The sequence below is a fragment of the Scyliorhinus canicula genome, chromosome 3 (assembly GCF_902713615.1).
Source record: "Scyliorhinus canicula chromosome 3, sScyCan1.1, whole genome shotgun sequence".
Taxonomy (NCBI): Eukaryota; Metazoa; Chordata; class Chondrichthyes; order Carcharhiniformes; family Scyliorhinidae; genus Scyliorhinus; species Scyliorhinus canicula.
In genome coordinates, this window is record NC_052148.1 from 207,652,601 (window position 1) to 207,671,793 (window position 19,193).

Below are 19,193 nucleotides of genomic sequence, written 5' to 3' on the forward strand. Positions count from 1 at the left end.
GGGACCCGCAAGCTCACTTAGAGATTGGGGCACTCTTTCAAAATGATGGCCCGATCTCGGAGGAGCCGGTCTGGCCGGTGAGTTTACCTCCCCAGTGATGAAAATAATTCTAAGGGTGGGATTTACCGACCAGCCTGCCGTGTGTTTTTCAACGGCGGAGGCGACCCGCCAGCGGATTTACCGACACCCACGTTGTCAACGGGATTTCCATGTGACTGTACCCCTCGCGCCCGGGGAACCCGGCAAGGGAACAGAATATCCCGACGTGAACAGCTGGTAAATCCTGCCCTGTGTGAGCTAAACCGATGGGAAGCTCCCCAGGTGAATCCAAAAGATGAGTAAGTGTGGTTAGATAGCGGTAAGAAACTCGCAGCCAGAATCTGTGGGAAAACTCCCAGCACAATCTGCCACAAATGACACTTAAGGGGATGGGATTTACCGGTTGTTCATGGCGGCGGGGGGGGGGGGCATATTTACCGGTTGTTCATGCCGGCGGGGTATTCCAATCCCACGGCGGCACACAGTTTACCTGCCGATGCGGGGTGCAGTCAGCAGGAAATCCGTTGACAACAGCGGACCAGTAAATCCCGCTGCCCCCCGCATCCGAAAAACACGCGACAGGTTGGTTGGTAAATCCCGCCCAGAAAATTTCCCTTTAGATCGCACACATTTGTTTTCTTGCTGGATGTGAATTGCACCTGATTTGTGTTTCCACTGGGGGTGCAGATCAGGGAGCAATTCACGATCCTTTGTCATACAAATTTATTCATGGTGAGCGTTACGAGAGATTCCGAAGGGAAGCCTGCTATTGGGCTGCCATTCTGAGCCGGCGACACCATAGTGAGGTCCCATGACTGGCCACCCCCCTCCCTGCATCGCAAACCAGCCCTCCTCCCGAATCATATCAGCCTCCCACCCCCCCCCCCCCCCCCCCCCCCCCCCCCCCCCCCCCCCCCCGGCCGAGACCCCTAAATAAGGAGATCCCGACAGAGACCACCGAACTAGGGGGACACCTCCCCAGAGGCCACCTAAGTTGGGGATCCCCCTCCCTCCCCAGAAAAGGGACCCCCTGTCTGGAAGCTGGAGAGCAGTGCAGACAGGAGAAATGAAAAAATAACTGTGTAACACTCATCTGGGTACACACTTGCTGGCTAAGATATTCCTTGTCAATTCCTGGAAAGAGAAAGCAGTGGCCTATGTTTAAACACCTCAGACGGTTGAGATGCATGCCATTCATTCATTTCCCTTAGTGGGCTGTGATTGACAGCTTCCATGTACACACAACTGTGAGCTGTGCTTCCTTCATGGTTCAGTAACTCTAAAGTACTCTGACTACAATGTTTACAAACATCAACCACTTCCAACCATCCCCTTCATTCTTGAGTGATTTTGAAGTGCCCAGCTGGGAATTGACAGCAATTAATTCTCTGAACCATTAATAAGTCTCTTTGAAGCAGAACCATGTCAACTACATAGATTTCCTGGGTGCAGATGGACTGCAAGGAGTGCTTATGTTCACCTTTAATATAATTGAAGAAATCTGTGCTGATAGTGACCCCCTGCACTGCCCTCCTGTGGAATGGACATAGCCTGTGTAGCATTTCTTCAAATAGGTACAACACAAACAAATTTTTCTCCTAATGCTTTGTATTTCTGAACAATTGATAACTTTAGTAAGAATGATGTTTGAGCTTCTCCATTCAGTTACTGAACATCGCTTCAATTCCAGTCTTGACAATGGAATCTGGTTAACACTTGTACATTTGGAAAATAATTGCAAAGAAGTAATTTTCATTTCAGTGTAAACTAGAACAAATAATCTGCATGTGTTTTTGTAAATTGAGAGAAGCACTAATAAAGCATGGAGGCATTTTTATGCATAGCTTTACATATTAACACTGCGAGATTGTAATTCTAGGTGGTACTGAGAGTATAATGTTACATGACATCAGATTATATGATGAGGCCAATCAAAATATGAATTAGAAATCCACTTTATGAACCATGCAGGATTTAAAAGAATATAAGGAGATTCAATAAAATATTCAGAACAGTTCAAAAATATAGAAGACACTGGAACTCAGACAGAAATGAACAAGTTCATTTGGGGATGAGGTGAAAAACAGTCATTAATAAGCTGTGAACACCACACGATAGGGAACAGAAACCTGCATTCCATAGAGGTTAAAGCGATGTTACTTAATTAAGCATCATTTGACAAAAATAAGTGTAAACGAGTGCAACCAAGCAAAGTCGAAGTATGAGAAATATTCTGCATCAATGCACAACATAAAGCATATGTCCCACAGGTTGAAGAACAAACACAGGCAGGAACCAAGGTTCATTGCTCCATTTTGTGGACTCTTGTCCTGCTGCCGAGATGCTAAGCTCTGGAATTCCATCCCGAAAACCGTCTGCCTCTCAATCCTCCTTCACGCCTACCTCCCGAGCAAGGTTTTGGTCACCCATCGTGACATCACATGTGGCTCAGTATCAAATTGTATCCGCTAACTCTTCTGTGAAATGTTGAAGATGCTATAAAAATTTTGTAATTAATGCACGCAGTTGTACAGTCAGAATTTGAAAGTTGGAAAGCTCTCATAAAATCAACTACTCACCATTTGTAAACAGACCTTTGCATTTTTTCAGAAATTTAGAAGTTTTTTGTGGAAATGCGTGAACCAAAACTTGTCTTAAGATGTGAGCCTTTACTTATGGTCCAACTTAAAAGCAACATCACACTCAGCATTACTTACAAGACTTGGTCCAGTTCTACTATAATAACTGATTTAGATTTCCCCGAGTCAGACTTGATTAAATCACCTCTTAATTTATAGATTACAACAAATTTAGATCATAAATATATCTCTGAACATAAAACCAATATATAATTTGTGTTTATCACACACTTTAAAATTAATGCCATGGTCATTGAAATGATGAAGAAAGTGTTTGAAATTATTTATGAGATTATTGACCGATGCAAACGGCAGGAAGTATCAAAATATAAGGTGAATGATTATGTATGATATAATTTCCTGATTGTGTGTGAAACTAATTCAATCACTTTTTTTCTATCTCAGTAGAATTTGGAATCAAGTTCGCAAATTGGTTTCAGGTGATATCAGTACCTTTTGTGGTCTTCATGTTGGACGAGATCTACCTGTCACGCCGTGCCCGAACGCGGCGTAGCAGGTAGATACCTCTTCCGGGATTAACCCGGTTCACCGTGCCTCATGAGATCTAACGCAATCTAGCAAGGCATTGTGATGCGAATCCCGCCCATTGTGGGCAGGATCACTTTCTGCCACTCTGAGATCTACCCAATGCGAGGGATCTAACTCTCTCGCCTTGGAGATCTCGGACAAGCACTGTTCAGTGCTGATCTCCACAAACGGTGACCAGACGGAACGGCGCTCGATGGTGTCTCCCAGGTGATCAGAGGCTCCAGCTGCTTGCCGTCTGGGCAGGTTGGCACCCTGGCACTGCTGGTTCCACCTGGGCACTCTGGCATTGACAGTCCGGCACCCTGACAGTGCCACCTGGGTGCCAGCCTAGCACAGCCATGGTGCCCATGTGGAGCGCCAGGTTGGCATTTTCTGTGCGACGGCGATTGGGCCCGGGGTGCCCTGCATGGGTGATGGGTTGGAGAGAGAGAGAGAGAGTGGGTGGGGGAGGGGGGGGGCCCTCACTGAGGAGGAGCTCCTCACTGCAGAAAAGAGTGTAGTCTCGGTCGCATAATCCCCACTGAGGCCCCGGATCTACCCGAATGGCCGTTCGATAGCATGGAGTTCCTTGGCTCGTCAAGTGCCAGGAAACATCAGGCTAATCGCTCTACAGGACTCTGTTCCCATTCAGATAGATCACACTCGTTATTAGCAAGTCTTCAGATTTGCTCAGCATTATGACAGAATGACTTATTCTTTCTAACTTTCTGAGGGTTAATATCTGAAAATAATAGGGCAGACTATCCAGGAACATCAAATCACACTGTTTGATGTTGTAAGACTGACAATTGCCCTGCAAACGCTTAAAATTCTAAATGTCGCTGTTAAATAGTAATGTTGGTAAGAATTGGCACCGTGCCAACTCACATCAAACCAGTTTTGAAACTATCACTTGACTTTACATCAGACAATTGAGAGAATTAATCTATCAAGTGTATTTGAACATGAGACAGTCTCAGAAGTCTTTTATTTTTGTGAATGATAAGAATTTTGTAAGTCTATAAAGCATCTATAATGAGGTTTATTAAAAAATCACAGTAGGATATTAATCTGCCTTGAATCAAAGACTGGGCGACATAGTATTAATGTCCCCTCTTTGATGTTCTGCAAAATGGTCTTGACCATTAGTTTGACCTAAATTGGCCTGGAATATGCATGAGACGACCTATTGTTATTGTTATCACAGATACCGTTATTTCTCATGTGGACCGGAATTTCCATACCAATATTGGTCAAGTTGTTTAAATTTTAGTTCAGGGGCATATTGGATTCAGGTTGATACATTCGAGGCAGAAGATGATGGTTTGCACAGTAGTGGTCAACTCTATATGAAGCATCGCCTGGTGTGGCTCAGAAACTTCACTCTGACATGATAGTCTCTGCCACATTTGCTGCAAAAGAAGACTGAGGGCTGAGCAGGTGCACTTTTTACTGGCCTCTATTTTATCTGACCCTTTTTCTCCACCAGCTGAGCTTCGGGTTTCTGCCCGCCTCTTCCAATGCCCTTCCAAACAGTCAGCCACCAGAAGTTACAGTAAGAAGTCTTATGACATCAGGTTAATGACCAACAGGTTTGTTTCGAATCACAGGCTTTCGGAGCACTGTTCCTTCCTCGGGTGAATGAAGAGGGAAGTTACAGGAGAAGGTTGAATCAGACTATTGAGTTGGATGATAAGCCATGATCATAATGAATGGCGGAGCAGGCTCAAAGGCCTGAATGGCCTCCTCCTCATATTTTCTATGTTTCTATCTCTGCTATTGTCTCCCAGTTGTCTGTCAATCTTCGTTATCTTCATATCTTGCTTGGCTTGCTGGGGACCTTGTAGTGGAAGTATGGATATTCAGGAGGGTGTGACTCGGTGGCCAGTTCATGACACAGAAGGCTGAATATACAGACAATTTCCATTCAATTAACATGGCCAAGCCACAGATATCATTGGCTTAGCAACGAGTGTATGCTTTTTTAAAAATTAGGATCAAACCCGGGTCCTCAGTGCCTAGGCAGCAGTGCTAACCACTGCACCACCGTGCTGCCCCAGCAACAAGTGTATGCTGATGGAATTAAAACACTCCAGATTCTGAGTCACTGATCTTGTCCAGCCAAGGATATGTCTGAGACTGCAAATGTGGAAACTGCTCAGCCTGTTCTCCTACCTAGCTGATGTTGTCCAAGTCTCACCGCTATAGAGGAAGGGGCTGAAGTCACAGACGTGGTAGACTTACAGTTTGACGTTCTCAGTTTGGTTACTGTTACTTCACAATCCCTTACTTAGCTTCGAACAAAAGCTGCACTTTTGCAATGCATGTGTTGATTTCAGTATCATAGAACATAGAACATAGAACAGTACAGCACAGAACAGGCCCTTCGGCCCTCAATGTTGTGCCGAGCCATGATCACCCTACTCAAACCCACGTATCCACCCTATACCCATAACCCAACAACCCCCCCCTTAACTTTACTTTTATTAGGACACTACGGGCAATTTAGCATGGCCAATCCACCTAACCCGCACATCTTTGGACTGTGGGAGGAAACCGGAGCACCCGGAGGAAACCCACGCACACAGGGGGAGGACGTGCAGACTCCACACAGACAGTGACCCAGCCGGGAATCGAACCTGGGACCCTGGAGCTGTGAAGCATTTATGCTAACCACCATGCTACCCTGCTGCCAGATTGCTGGACCATGACTCATGACATCCTAATGCTTGGTTGCAACTTGCCACAAAAATTGGGCAGCACGGTGGCACAGTGGTTAGCATTGCTGCCTATGGCGCTGAGGACCTGGGTTCGAATCCCGGCCCTGGGTCACTGTCCGTGTGGAGTTTGCACATTCTCCCGATGTCTGCGTGGGTTTCACCCCCACAACCCAAAGATGTGCAGGATAGGTAGATTGGCCACGCTAAATTGCCCCTTAATTGGAAAAAATAATTGGGTACTCTAAATTTAGAAAAAAAACTTGCCATAAAAATGAAATATGGACACGTTAGTCTGACTTTGGGCTCACTGCAGATTTTCTATCAGGGGTTACTCTCTTAGCCTTCAACTCTACCCAGGTATTTGCAAGGCAGTGGAGCCAAACACTATTAGATAGTAACTTGGCTGATGAGTGCCAGGGCATGTCCACCCAGTGTAAGTGGGCTTCCATACTGCATGTCTGTGAGCCAAACCTCTTCCAGTTGTGTTGTATTCCAAAGCGGTAAATGTGTCAATGCAAATTGGGCCCTTGCAATTCTCTGACCTGTAAGCAATAGGGCAGCGTGGTAGTGCAGTGGTTAACACTGTGGCTTTACAGCGCCAGATTCCCAGGTTCGATTCCCCGCTATGTCACTGTCTGTGCAGAGTCTGGACGTTCTCCCCATGTCTGCGTGGGTTTCCTCCGGGTGCTCCGGTTTCCTCCCACAGTCCAAAGACGTGCAGGTTAGATGGATTGCCCTTGGTAGCCAAAAAGATTAGGAGGGCTACTGGGTTACGGGGATATTGTGGAATTGAGGGCTTAAGTGGGTTGTTGCAGACTCGATAGGCCGAATGGCCTCCTGTACTGTATGGTCTATGAATTGTCATTTTGTACATTGTCTGTTTCCCTTCTGGACTGCCTTATGTCTCATTCATATCTCTGTCTGTTTGTTTGTGAATCATATATTGATGATCTATTATCATAGAATCCATACAGTGCAGAAGGATGCCATTCAGCCCATTAAGTTTGCATCGACCCTTCGAAAGAACACCCTACCCATGCCCACTGAAACCTCACCTACTCTTTTGGACACCTAAGGGTCAATTTAGCGTGGCCAAACCACCTGGTCTGCACATCTTTGGACTGTGGGAGGAAACTGGAGCACCCGGAGGAAACCCACACAGACGGGGAGAAAGTGCAAACTCCACACAGACAGTCACCTGAGGCCGGAATTGAACCCGGGTCTCTGGCGCTGTGAGGCAGCAGTGTTAATCACCGTGCCGCCCACTTGTTTGCCGAACAATCAACAATTTTAAGTACTTTTAAACAGATGCCTTAAATTTGTTCTGCAATCTCAGATTAAAATATCTAAATATTCTTCTGAATCTATTTCCATGGAGAGTGGTTGCATTTAACCATTCTGTCACCGTTAGAAGTGATACTGGACGACAGGAAATATTTTAAAATAGGCATTTTACTCAAGATCTTTAGTAGGTAATCACCTAGCAGAGCTGTTTCAGGTCACCGATGTCTACCATAAGATTGTTATTGCTGAAGTACAGCTGATGACATTTTGATATTGTTTCACATTTTTTTCGGATATGAATTGATTGAATTAATTCAGATTTGCAGAAATGTTGCATTCTTTCCTGCTAATTTGCTTTTTTTACTCCAGATTGTCAAATGAAAAACTCGACACATAAGCATGACTTACTATGCAGTATGCCTGCTCCACCTCAGATCCCTCTACCTGAGATCCCTCATCCATGGCATGTGAGTAGTCCCCCATTCTTACTGTGATCACGGCTAAAACCAATTTGAACAAAGTAGTGCTTTGTCCAACTGCTGATCCAAAGAGAAATCCTAACCATAAAGTAACAATTATTGACCTCTTATTACACATTTGTAATTTTTATTGCATATTAATTCCTAGACTGCTGGTAGATCCAGGAAAATGTCACTCTCCATTTTTCTTTTGGACTACTGCTGGCAGGTAACGATTCACCACATGATGGTGCAAGAAGCGATAATACAAGTACGGTAGCATAGTGATTAGCACTATGGCTTCACAGCGCCAGGGTCCCAAGTTCGAATCACGGCTTTGGTCGCTCAGTGCAGAGTCTGCACGTTCTCACCATGTGTGCGTGGGTTTCCTCCAGGTGCTCCGGCTTCCTCCCACAAGTCCCGAAATACGTACTATTAGGTAATTTGGACATTCTGAATTTCCCTCTGTGTGCCCGAACTGGCACCGGAATGTCGTGACTAGGGACTTTTCACAGTAACTTTATTGCACTGTTAATGTAAACCTACTTGTGACAATAAAAATTATTATTATTATTTACTGTTCAGTCACGCCGGGCTTGGTGACAAAATGAGGCCGTTGAATCTTGCGAGAGGCCTCTCATGAGATTTGATATGCTTGAGGCGGTTTGAGAGATTCAACTGAACCTCGCGAGACATCATGATTTGGATCCCGTCATCACTGGGCAAGATCCAGATTAGCATATTTAAATGAGATCATAGGCTCGTGTCTGCACCGGATTCTCCGAGGCCCAGGACCAAATAGCCGTGCCTGTGAAACTGTGCCAGGATGCCGTTAAGCACTGGTTTCCACAAACTGGACCAGATAATGGCACCGAGGGTGGACGGGTCTCCCAGGCCATTAGAGACCCCTGGGTGGGCGGGCGTTGGGCAGGGTGGCACTTTGGTACTCCTGCTGGCATCCAGGGGCAGCCAGCCTGCATGCTGCCACGGTGCCCAGGTGTCCCTGCAGGCTGGCAGGGACATTGCCAGAGTGCCTTCCAGGCTGTGGGTGCCAGGTTGCCCATGCCAGGGTCAGGCCCGGGTACCTTGCCCATAAGAGGTGGGGTGAGGGGGGCCCGAAGACCCCAGAAAAGGTAAGTTTGGTGTAGAGGGGGGAACCGGAGGCTGCAATGGGGGTGGGGGGTTCAAAAGAATGTGGCTGCCTTTAAAAGTGGCACCCCGATCCATGAGTCAATGCAGGAACTCATATAGGTGCGGCCTAGTCGGGGTGTTCCTCGCCAAAGCCAGAAAAACAGCAAAGCGCCGTTGAATAGAGGGTCTTTCCCGGCGCTGTAGGCACCGAGAAACATCCCGATCAACGCACCAGAACCCGGACTCTACTTTCTTCCGATTGAATCACGCCCTTAATTTGGGCAAAATGCACGGTGGGGATGTGAGGAAGAAGCTTTTTACGCAGCGAGTGCTAACAACTTGAAATTTGCCATCTGTGAGGGTGGTGGAAATGGAGATCTATGACTTCAAAAAGAAATTGGGTGGACACTTGGACAGAAATAAACTTGCAGGCCTACAGGGATAGAGCAGGGCAATGGGATAGACTGGATTGCTCTATGGAGAGCTGATATGGACCACAATGAGCTGAATGGCTTCCTGTGTTGCATTGTTGGAATTAAAAACTGATCCCTTCCTTCTTTTGATTATTACTCTTCTCTAGCTCTGTTTGAGCTTTTGAGATTGCTAAAACAGTAAACTCCACATTACTGACACAATAAATTGAAAACATCTGGGTTTGGATTATTCATTGAGTAGTATATCCACCAGAAGAGTTTTCCAATGGTTTCATCAGCCAGCAATCTGGTTTTCTAGGTTAAATATTTTCCTGATGCTATCATGTTGATATAATAGGATTTACTGCTGGGGTGGCCGACACGGACAATGGAGGCTAGGTTGCAGAAGTTACACCACTTCCAATTTTTGACATTCTCCAATTTCTACCAGGTAACTGCAGCTCAAAGGAGCAGAACCTGGTAGGCATTGTGTCCACTTTTGGAACACCACCAAATTTGAAGGGTTAATACTTTAGACATCCCAGGTAGCCACTCAAAACAGTTGTTGGACAGCTAATTAACATATGAAAGGGGTCTAATATCTGTTGATGGACCTTCCGTAACATGTGGAACTGGTGAGTGGAGCAGATGCTGAGCTGCCGTTCAGGATTCTGACGTGGCTGCTGTGGCCACCAGTGAAAAGTAAGTCTGCATTTTTGACAAACCTTTCACAGGAACAGCAGTGTTCCACCAACTCCAAAGTCATCACGCTCAACATCACACACCGCCTGCAAATCCTTTTGGGCTGCTAAAAAGAACACTAACACTGATCAAAAGTTGGCACTGCTGAAATAAATGAAAGGAAGTCTATTATCAACTGTGTAAAATACCACTGGTTAAACTAACATTTGGATTCCAGCAGTCATCCCTTGTCCTCACTCACAGGAAAGTATAGCCGCTATTTTAAACATGGTTTATAGATTTTTACTCATCCAACATTACTTTTATGGTACTAAGAATTCTGTGATGGCAAATTCTGGCTTACCAGTTCAAAATTCAATTTTTTTATTGACCTAATATTAAAAATTTGTGCCATATTTCACCCTTACATCGCAAATGAACTTGAGGGCAGTTTGCCTAGATTTTCATTGGATGCACTGGAGGTAATTAAAACCTTTGGGATGAAATTTAATGCCCGCTCCTGTGGTGAGTTTGGTGGTGGGAGGGGCATTTCATCAGGCTGGAGGTTGCCTAGTGCAGACCCTGCCATCTTCCTGTCTCCACCAATTAAGTCTGTGATGGGAATGCCCATGTATGATTAATACCCACTCAAGGGCCTCATTCTACTGCTGCTGGTATTAACCCAGTGGCAGGCGGGGTGATTACCGAAAGGGCAGCATGACAGGCAAACCTGTGCCCTGTTTCTTCTGATGTGGAGATGCCGGCGTTGGACTGGGGTGAGCACAGTAAGAAGTCTTACAACACCAGGTTAAAGTCCAACAGGTTTGTTTCAAACACGAGCTTTCGGAGCACGGCTCCTTCTTCAGGTGAATGGGGCCCCATTCACCTGAAGAAGGAGCCGTGCTCCGAAAGCTCGTGTTTGAAACAAACCTGTTGGACTTTAACCTGGTGTTGTAAGACTTCTTACTGTTTCTTCTGGCCTTCCAGGGGCTCCCCCACTCAAAGATACTCAGTGCCTGATCAAGGGACCAACATTGGGAAGTTTGGGTTGGGTGGTACTATGAACCACCCGCCTGCTCTTTCAGCCAACCCCCCCCCCCCCCCCCAAATCCTCCTCCAGCCACTCTGCTGCTATCACTCACCTATGGCCTGGGAATCAGCAATAATACTAAACCTCTAGTGGGTGTTGTATCGGCAGCAGCCGTCACCTCCCTGGTGATGCTGTCCTTCAGTGGAGCAGCTGGTGTCTGATTGGCTGGCAGTTCTCAGCAGGTGGATTCCCCCCTCTCCAGGTCCTTGATCCCAGGGAATGCCCGTCCCTTCCCAGTTAAGTGCCTGAGCGGCAGGGGGAGGGGTCTCCTACTAGCTCTCCGCTGGTGGGCGAGACCTCTATCACCACCATGGAGTATCACCCTTGCTGTGGGCAGAAAGCAGGTGGTCCTGGAGCAGCTATACGTAGTACACACAATCTGATTTTTCCTTTTTGTCAAAAGACAGTGGTTTGAAAGATTAGGTGGGTTCCATAACCATTGGCCAATCCAATACCACCAATCAATTGCCCATGTCAAAAGTGAAAACTATACCAGAATATCCACTCCCACTGAGCCATGCTCATGCCCCCATGAGAAGCTATGCCCCCCAAACAACCTTATGTCCCCTTATGCCCCAATGCCAAGTTATATTCCAACTCACTTCCCTTGGCCCCTCATGCCCCATTTACCAACTATGGTACTTCCATGCCCACTGCACAGGAATAATGATCCCTATAGTAACAGCAAGATGGGTTTTGAAAAAGGTTTTACAAACATAGTTCATTGATAACCGGAGTTATGATAATGGCAGATAGTGGGGTTGGGGGGGGGGGGGGCAGGATAATGGCGGATGGTGGGGGGGGTGGGGGGGTGAGAAACCCCCGGCCAGGTTCATTACGTGGAGCGTGAGGGGTGTGGGGGAGCCAGTGAAGAGGTTGTGCGTCTTTGTGCACCTAAAAGGCTTAAAGGCCGATGTGGTTATGCTACAAAAGACTCATCTGAGGGTGAAAGATAGGTGAGACTCAGGAAGGACAGGGTAAGCCAAGTATTTCAGTGAGAGTTTGACAGCAGGGTGTGGGGGGGACGGGGGTAGCAGTTTTGGTCTAAGGGAGTGAGGTGTAAGATGGAGAACATGGTGGTGGACCAGGAGGGTAGATATGTGATAGTAACAGGGGCATTGGAGGGGAGGTTGGTGGCGTTGGCAAGTGTGTATGACCCTAACTGGGATGATGCAGGGTTTGTGAGGAAGGTGTTTGGGGCCATTCAGGACTTGGATTTGCACAGACTAATAGGAGGAGGGGGCTGGAACTTGGTACAAGAGCAAAGGGTAGATAGTCCTCTGCTGCGCTCGATCGCCGGGGTGGGACAAAAGCGCTGACTGGGCTTGTGAAGAAAATGGGAAGGCTGAACCCGGGGAGGTTCTTGCACCCGAGGGAATGTGAATATTCATTTTTCTCATCGGTTCACAAGGTTTATTCAAGGATAGACTTTTTCGTAGTAGAGAAGGCGCTGTTGGCTGGGGTTAGGGGATCCAAGTATTTGGTGATAGCAATTTTGGATCATGCACTGCACTGGGTGGACATGATCCTGGAGAAGGGGATAGTGCAGAGACCGGGATGGAGAATGGACATGGGGTTGCTGGGGGACCAAAGTTTTTGAGAGGAGATCGGGAGGATGATTGAGGAGTACTTTGGCTTTAACTGTACAAGCGAAGTATCGCAGGTGGTGCTATGGGAGGCCTTGAAGGCGGTAGAGGGGGGAGATTATATAGTTTAAGGCCAAGGTGGATGAAGAGGCGAGGGAAGAGTGTCAAAGGCTGATAGAGGAGCTGTTGGAGGTGGACAGGATGTACGGGGGATGTGGATCCAGTACTTTTGGATAGAAGGAGAGAGCTACAGGCTAGCTTTGATCGGTTGTCCACAAGAAAGGCGGTGCGCCAACTGAGGTGGATGAGGGGAGAGATTTTATGATTATGGGGAGAAGGCAAGCCAACTTCGGAGGGAGGTGGCGGCGAGGGAAATTGTCCAGGTGCAGGATAGTAAGGGGAAATTGATGGTGGCCCAGACCAGATTAATAATGTGTTTAGCACAGTTGCTTCACAGGTCCAGGGTCCCAGGTTCGATTCCTGGCTTGGGTCACTGTCTGTGTGGAGTCTGCATGTTTTCCTCGTGTCTGCTTGGGTTTCCTCCGGATGCTCCAGTTTCCTCCCACAGTCCAGAGGTGTACAGGTTAAGTGAATTGGCTATGCTAAATTTCCCTTGGTGTCCAAAAAGGTTAGGTGAGGTTACTAGGTTACGCGGATAGGGTGGAGGTGTGGACTTGGGTAGGGTGCTCTTTTCAAGGGCCAGTTCAGACTCGATGGGCTGTATGGCCTCCTTCTGCACTGTAAATTCTATGATGAGGCTGAAGGACTGGGACTGAATTGAGTTTGGACTTGGTTTGTTTTTATCTTTTTTTCATTTCAGGTTCTATTTGGGAGGGGATGATTTGGGGAGTTTGTGGTAATGGGCAGCACGGTAGCATAGTGGTTAGCATTATGGCTTCACAGCGCCAGGGTCCCAGGTTTGATTCCCGGCTTGGGTCACTGTCTGTGCGGAGTCTTTACGTTCTTCCCGTGTCTGCGTGGGCTTGCTATGGGTGCTCCGGTTTCCTTCCACAAGTCCCGAAAGACTTGCTGTTAGGTAAATTGGACATTATGAATTCTCCCTCTGTGTATCCGAACAGGTGCCGGAATGTGGCGACTAGGGGCTTTTCACAATAACTTCATTGCAGTGTTAATGTAAGCCTACTTGTGACAATAAAGATTATTAAAAATTATTTGTTGGGATTTGTTTCCTCTTGGTTTGAGGGATTATGGTTTTAGGGGTTTGGAAGGTCTGGGTGTGGGGGGCCTTTGTGTTGAGTCTCTTTTTGATATTGGGCAGGAGTTCAGACGATGGCTGGGGAACGTCTGGGAAGGCGGGGGTGGGGTAGATGGCTGATGGAGATTAGGCGTAGGGCTGGGTCCCACCGGTCGGGCGGGGCCAAGAGTAATGGTATCATTGATAGGGGAGGGGCTGTGAGACCCTTGGTTCATTTGGTAACGTGGAATGTGTACGGGTTGGGGGGACCAGTGAAGCGAGCGAGAGTTTTCTCGCAGTTGAAGAGCTTGAAAGCCAACATGGTTCTGCTGCGAGAGACCCACTTGAGGATGAAGGAAAATTATTTTGTTAAAAAGCCAGAGGGGCTGAATAAAGGGGACCCAGTGCACTCTTCCTCACCTGGTCATAATGCTACTCCATCAGTTGATTTTAATTGACAGGAATTCACAGAAGGTATGTTGGAACCCATTGTGGAATTTCTGAAGCATAGTCTTGTTGCATGAAGTTCATAGCATGTATGCTCTCGTTAAAGCCTTCACTTTGGCTTCTGTAATGCTACTACTACATAACACACACCCCCCCCCCCCCCCCCCCCCCCCCCTCTCTCCGAGGTGCTGCTACGCAGGTCCTATGTACGGCACACTGGCGAGGTCTCGCAGGTGTGGCTGTTGACTCCTGGGCGCCAGGTGAATCTGGTTTCCATGTATTTACATGAGCTTAATGGTCATTTAAATATGCAGACATGGATCTTGCCAGGTGGAGCTAGTCTGGTGTATTGCGATCAGCCCGGTGCCCAGCATGGAACCCGGATTGGTGCTTGTGCACAATTCACCTGTTGCACGCTGACCCGCGCCAGGTGCAATGCATTCGCTGAATCGCGTCCAACAATCTCAATTGGTAGAGTGTCTTTAATGTGTTAAGATGTTCCATGTGGATTCACAAGACTTAAGAAAAACAGTCAAAGATATTAGTAGGAATGGTTGGGTCAAATAAGTATGTTCAAATCGACTTCCGGTGGCAGCCATGGAGGTGTAGGTCGCACATTTGGTAGCCCCCGCTTGTGATGAAACTTTTGGACATTTTCTCCTGGTTTTTTCGGAATTTTACTGGATAAATCGGTGGAGAGTGAGACAATGAGGAGAAATCCCCCACCAGTGTATGGAGCAGTGGACTAGAAGTGGCAGTGTAAGGAGACATAGTCAAGCAAGGAAGACGCGTGCAGAGCCGGCAGCACAGGAAAGCACGGCGGAGTCGCAGGATCCTGGTGGGGTGGCACAGTGGGCGACGGTACAGCTGATGAAGTTCTTTGAGGAGAGCTTCGCCAAGCTAAAGAAATATACACTGGGCCCGATTTAAGGCATCGATTGATCGGGTAGAACAGGGTCTAGAAACCCACGGATGGGTGATTCAGAAGGTGCAGGAAATGGTGTTCGAGCAAGAGGACCATTTAACCGCTTTGGAGGTCGAGGTGGGGCTGATGTAGGACCACCAGAAAAGGTGGTAGGAGACGTTCGAGGACTTGGAGAACAGGTCCAGGAGACAGAACCTGAGGATTGTTGTCTTCCCTGAGGGCAGCGATGGTTCAGATGTGGCAAGTATGCTGGAAAAGCTGATGGGAGATGGGCGTTTACACGGCCCTTGGAAGTGGACAGAGCACATAGAGCTCTTGCAAGGAAGCTGCGAGCGAATGAACCGCTGAGGCCGATGGTGGTGCGAGTGCACCGGTTCCTGGACAAGGAACAGATTTTGCGGTGGGCCAAGCAGATACGGAGCTGCATGTGGGAGAACTGAGTTGCACATCTACCAGGATCTGGTAGATCCCCCCCTTAACGGTGGCGCAGTGGTTAGCACTGCGACTATGGCGCTGAGGACCCGGGTTCGAATCCCAGCCCTGGGTCACTGTCCGTGTGGAGTTTGCCCATTCTCCCCGTGTCTGCGTGGGTTTCACCCCCACAACCCAAAGATGTGCAGGGTAGGTGGATTGGCCGCGCTAAATTGCCCCTTAGTTGGAAAAAAATAATAATTGGGTTACTCTTTGTTTGCCCCTTCCTTTTTTCTTTGGTTTACGTTGTGATAAGATATTTGAGCAGCTGCACAGAAATGTGAAAGTTAACTCTGTTACATTGGAAGTTGGGTGGAGGGACTTTTTCCACTGCTTGTTTACTGGGGACTGTGATGCTTTGAATATGTATGTCCAAGCCGGGGGGGGGGGGGGGGGGGGGGGAGGAGAGAACAATGGGGAGATAGGATGTCTGGCGCCATGGGCGGGAGCTACCAGGTTAGCTAGCTCACGGAAGTGCAGTTGGGGGAGGGGGGAAGAGCAAGTGATAAGTTTGATATGGGGGGTTGGGTTTCTGGTGCTGTTACTAGGGGGGGAAGGAGGAGTGGGGGGGGGGGTGTGAGCTGCTCTGCTGACAATTGTTTCATTGTTGGGGATGCGATGAACGTGATAGGGATGGAAATGTTTTGTGTACCATGTTTATGTTGCTGTTATCATTATTATTATAAAAACTACAAATACTGAATAAAATGTCGGGGCCTGGAAGGAAGAGAGCAAGATGGAGAGACTGACGGAAATTTCAGAGGTTGGGGTCCAGACAGCAAAAGTCACAGCTACCAATGATTGACCACAGAATGTAGGAATTCTGAAGATGTCCGAATCCGAACAGAGGGTTTGGTGTTGGTAGTGGCTGTAATGATGGAGGATATTAGTGATATAGAGGGACAGAGTAATGAAAAATATTAACACCAAGATGATGGGCGGAATTCTCCAGCCATTTTTGCTGGCAGGATCTTCTGGCCCCGTGAAATTCAACCCCTGCCACATGGGCGAAGAATGTAAATCGCCACTGACATCATCGGGCCTGGAAGATCCCGCCAGCGGCCGATGGCGAGCTACATCCGCCGTAGGAAAACTTGTTGCGGGGGGCTGGAGAATTGTGGGGGGCTGGAGAATTCTGTCCAATTGTGTTAAACTTGGGGCATTAGAAAATGGAAGATCGATGTAAGTCAATGATGTCAATGGCCTCACCCCCACAAGCCAAAGATATGCAGGGTAGGTGGATTGGCCACGCTAAATTGCCGCTTCAAAAAATTCCAACATTTTTTAAAAAAGGAATATATTTGATATTGGAACCAAGTGAGGGTCCTCACTAACTTGGAGAATGGAGGTTGCAACTCAGTTGGGATTCCCACCGTATGGTTCCATCTACAGTAGAAGTTCACCCATTGAGAACCTGCCGGGGGCTCTATGGGTAAGTGGAGCTCCCGGGTGGAAATGAACATGGCCTGGGAGTAACCTGCCATTTTCCCCAATAACTAGCATTGCCCCAGGGGGAAATGCCAAGGTACAAAAGGGCAGTGCCAAAGGAATGTGCCAAATGGCCGGGCTGGGACGTTCCAGGGATATGGATCCAGGGGTCGGTACTCCAGTGCTAGGGTGTCTCGTGAAGTGCTGGGTTGCAAGGGGATTTGTTCGGCGAAATGCCGGGGCAGTGCCAGGATGCTAGGGGAAGTCCTGGGTGAAGTACCAGGGTGCCATGTGCAAGGGGAGCTGCGCCAAGGGTTCCTCTGGGTAGCTCTATGTGGAGGGTTCCCTTGTGCATGTGTGAGGTTGGGTTTCCTGTATCAGTGGGGGGTGGGCTGCCGTATGTGTGTGGGGGGATGCGGGGAGGGTAGGTGTGGTGGAATCTCTAGTGGGCGGGGGGGGTTCCCCTTATCCATGGGGGGGGGGGGGGCTCCCCTTATCCATGGGGTGGGGGGCAGGGGCAGGCAGAGGTGCGGCGGTGGATGCATTTCTTTTAGTGCAGACTGGGGCGTCCTTTAAAAAGTGGCCCTTTATCTCTGGAGAGCCGGTCCCTGAAATTTACCTGACACCTGACACCAGCCCAAGGAATCGGCCTTTTGATACATTTCTACCCTGCCATCAGCATTTGAACACCTCATTCTTTTTTGGAGACCAGAACTTGAGCAATATTAAGGTCTGACGAGAACACTATAAAGTTAGATCATTATCTCGCCGACTATATCCTGCTGTTTTCGCTATGTGGCTCAGCATCCTACCAGCTTTGTTAAATAGATGCTATTTCAACAGCAGTTGTGAAGATGTGTGTCTTCTCTTTTTTTCTTCTATGCTTTACAGTTGTTTACATTAAGATTTGTCTGCATACCTCGGCCATTTACCCATCCTGTCCAACTCATTCAGTAGTTTCTGAACTGTCTCTTTTGATTCCAGTGCTCGTTTAATTTGTTAACATCTGCACATTTGATCACTTTGTATCAAGTTTCCGAATGGAAGTCATTCATTTAAATTGGAAGTAGTAATTCCGTTCTGAAAAGGAAGCCCGAGATACCTCGCTCTATAATCTCATTTACCCCCCACCCCAATACACTGGCATAATTCTACTCATGAGTACTTGTTCTTTTCTATTCTTCACCCAGTTTCTTATCTATTTCCGGGGTATATCCTGCATTCCCACAACTGAGATTTATTAAGTCTTTCCAATGGACTTTGGTCAAAAGAAGTTGAGATGGGCCACATTATACGGCTCAACAGCCCACTTCAGCAAAGTAATCAATGATATTAGAAGAATCTTCTATCCTCTCCTGAAGTTGTGCTCTGCTTTTTTTAAAAATTTAGAGCACTCAATTAATTTTTTCCAATTAAGGGGCAATTTAGTATGGCCAATCCACCTATCCTGCAATCTTTGGGTTGAGGGGCGAAACCCACACAAACACCGGGGGGAGGGGGGGGGGGTGTGCACACTCCACACGGACAATGACCCAGAGCCAGGATCGAACCTGGGACCTCGGCGCGCGGGGCAACAGTGCTAACCACTGTGCTCCCCGAAGTTGTGCCCTGCTAATAAGGTAATTGGATAGAAAATACTCATTTATTATTAATTTGTCTGCCATGCCCAAAGGGGCTATAATTGCCTCTTTTGATACATCATCTGTTTTGAATACGGATATTACATTAACCTACTTCCAATATTCTGGTACCTTGTAGTGCTTAATGACTCATTCATGAGGATAGTCTCTTTTGGCACTCCATAATAAAATGAGAACAAGATAAGGTCTGTTTGTTAAAATCCTGACTTGTTAAATAAAGTTTACACTTTGGGGTAGAAGATCCACTGGTTCTCCGTTTCAGGTGTGATGGCGGTGATATAGCTGAACAGACCGATCACCCACCTGAACAAAATTAATATTGAACCCCTTGCGCTCCTAATAGGGATGTCAAAGGTCATTTCAGTGGCACAGTGGGGGAGCTGCAGCTTTGGGGTCCAAAAGGGAGACTCTCGACGTAGGTAAGCACTGCTGCTCCCTCATGGCTCCACACCAAATTTAAAATAAACCCAGACTTGTCTTATGGCAGGTGCTGTTTAGTAACTCCTGAAGAATTCACT

The 19,193-nt window shown here is 47.5% G+C and overlaps 1 protein-coding gene across 3 annotated transcripts in view; it reads left to right on the top strand.

The window, feature by feature from the left end:
• The window catches only part of afap1 (actin filament associated protein 1), a 296,334-nt gene that overhangs the window by 136,861 nt on the left and 140,280 nt on the right, over window positions 1–19,193 (top strand). For all 3 annotated transcript variants that reach the window (XM_038792092.1, XM_038792095.1, XM_038792093.1), the window contains one exon: window positions 7,580–7,677. In XM_038792092.1, coding sequence (XP_038648020.1) covers window positions 7,580–7,677 — 98 coding nt within the window. The remainder of the gene's footprint in view (window positions 1–7,579; window positions 7,678–19,193) is intronic.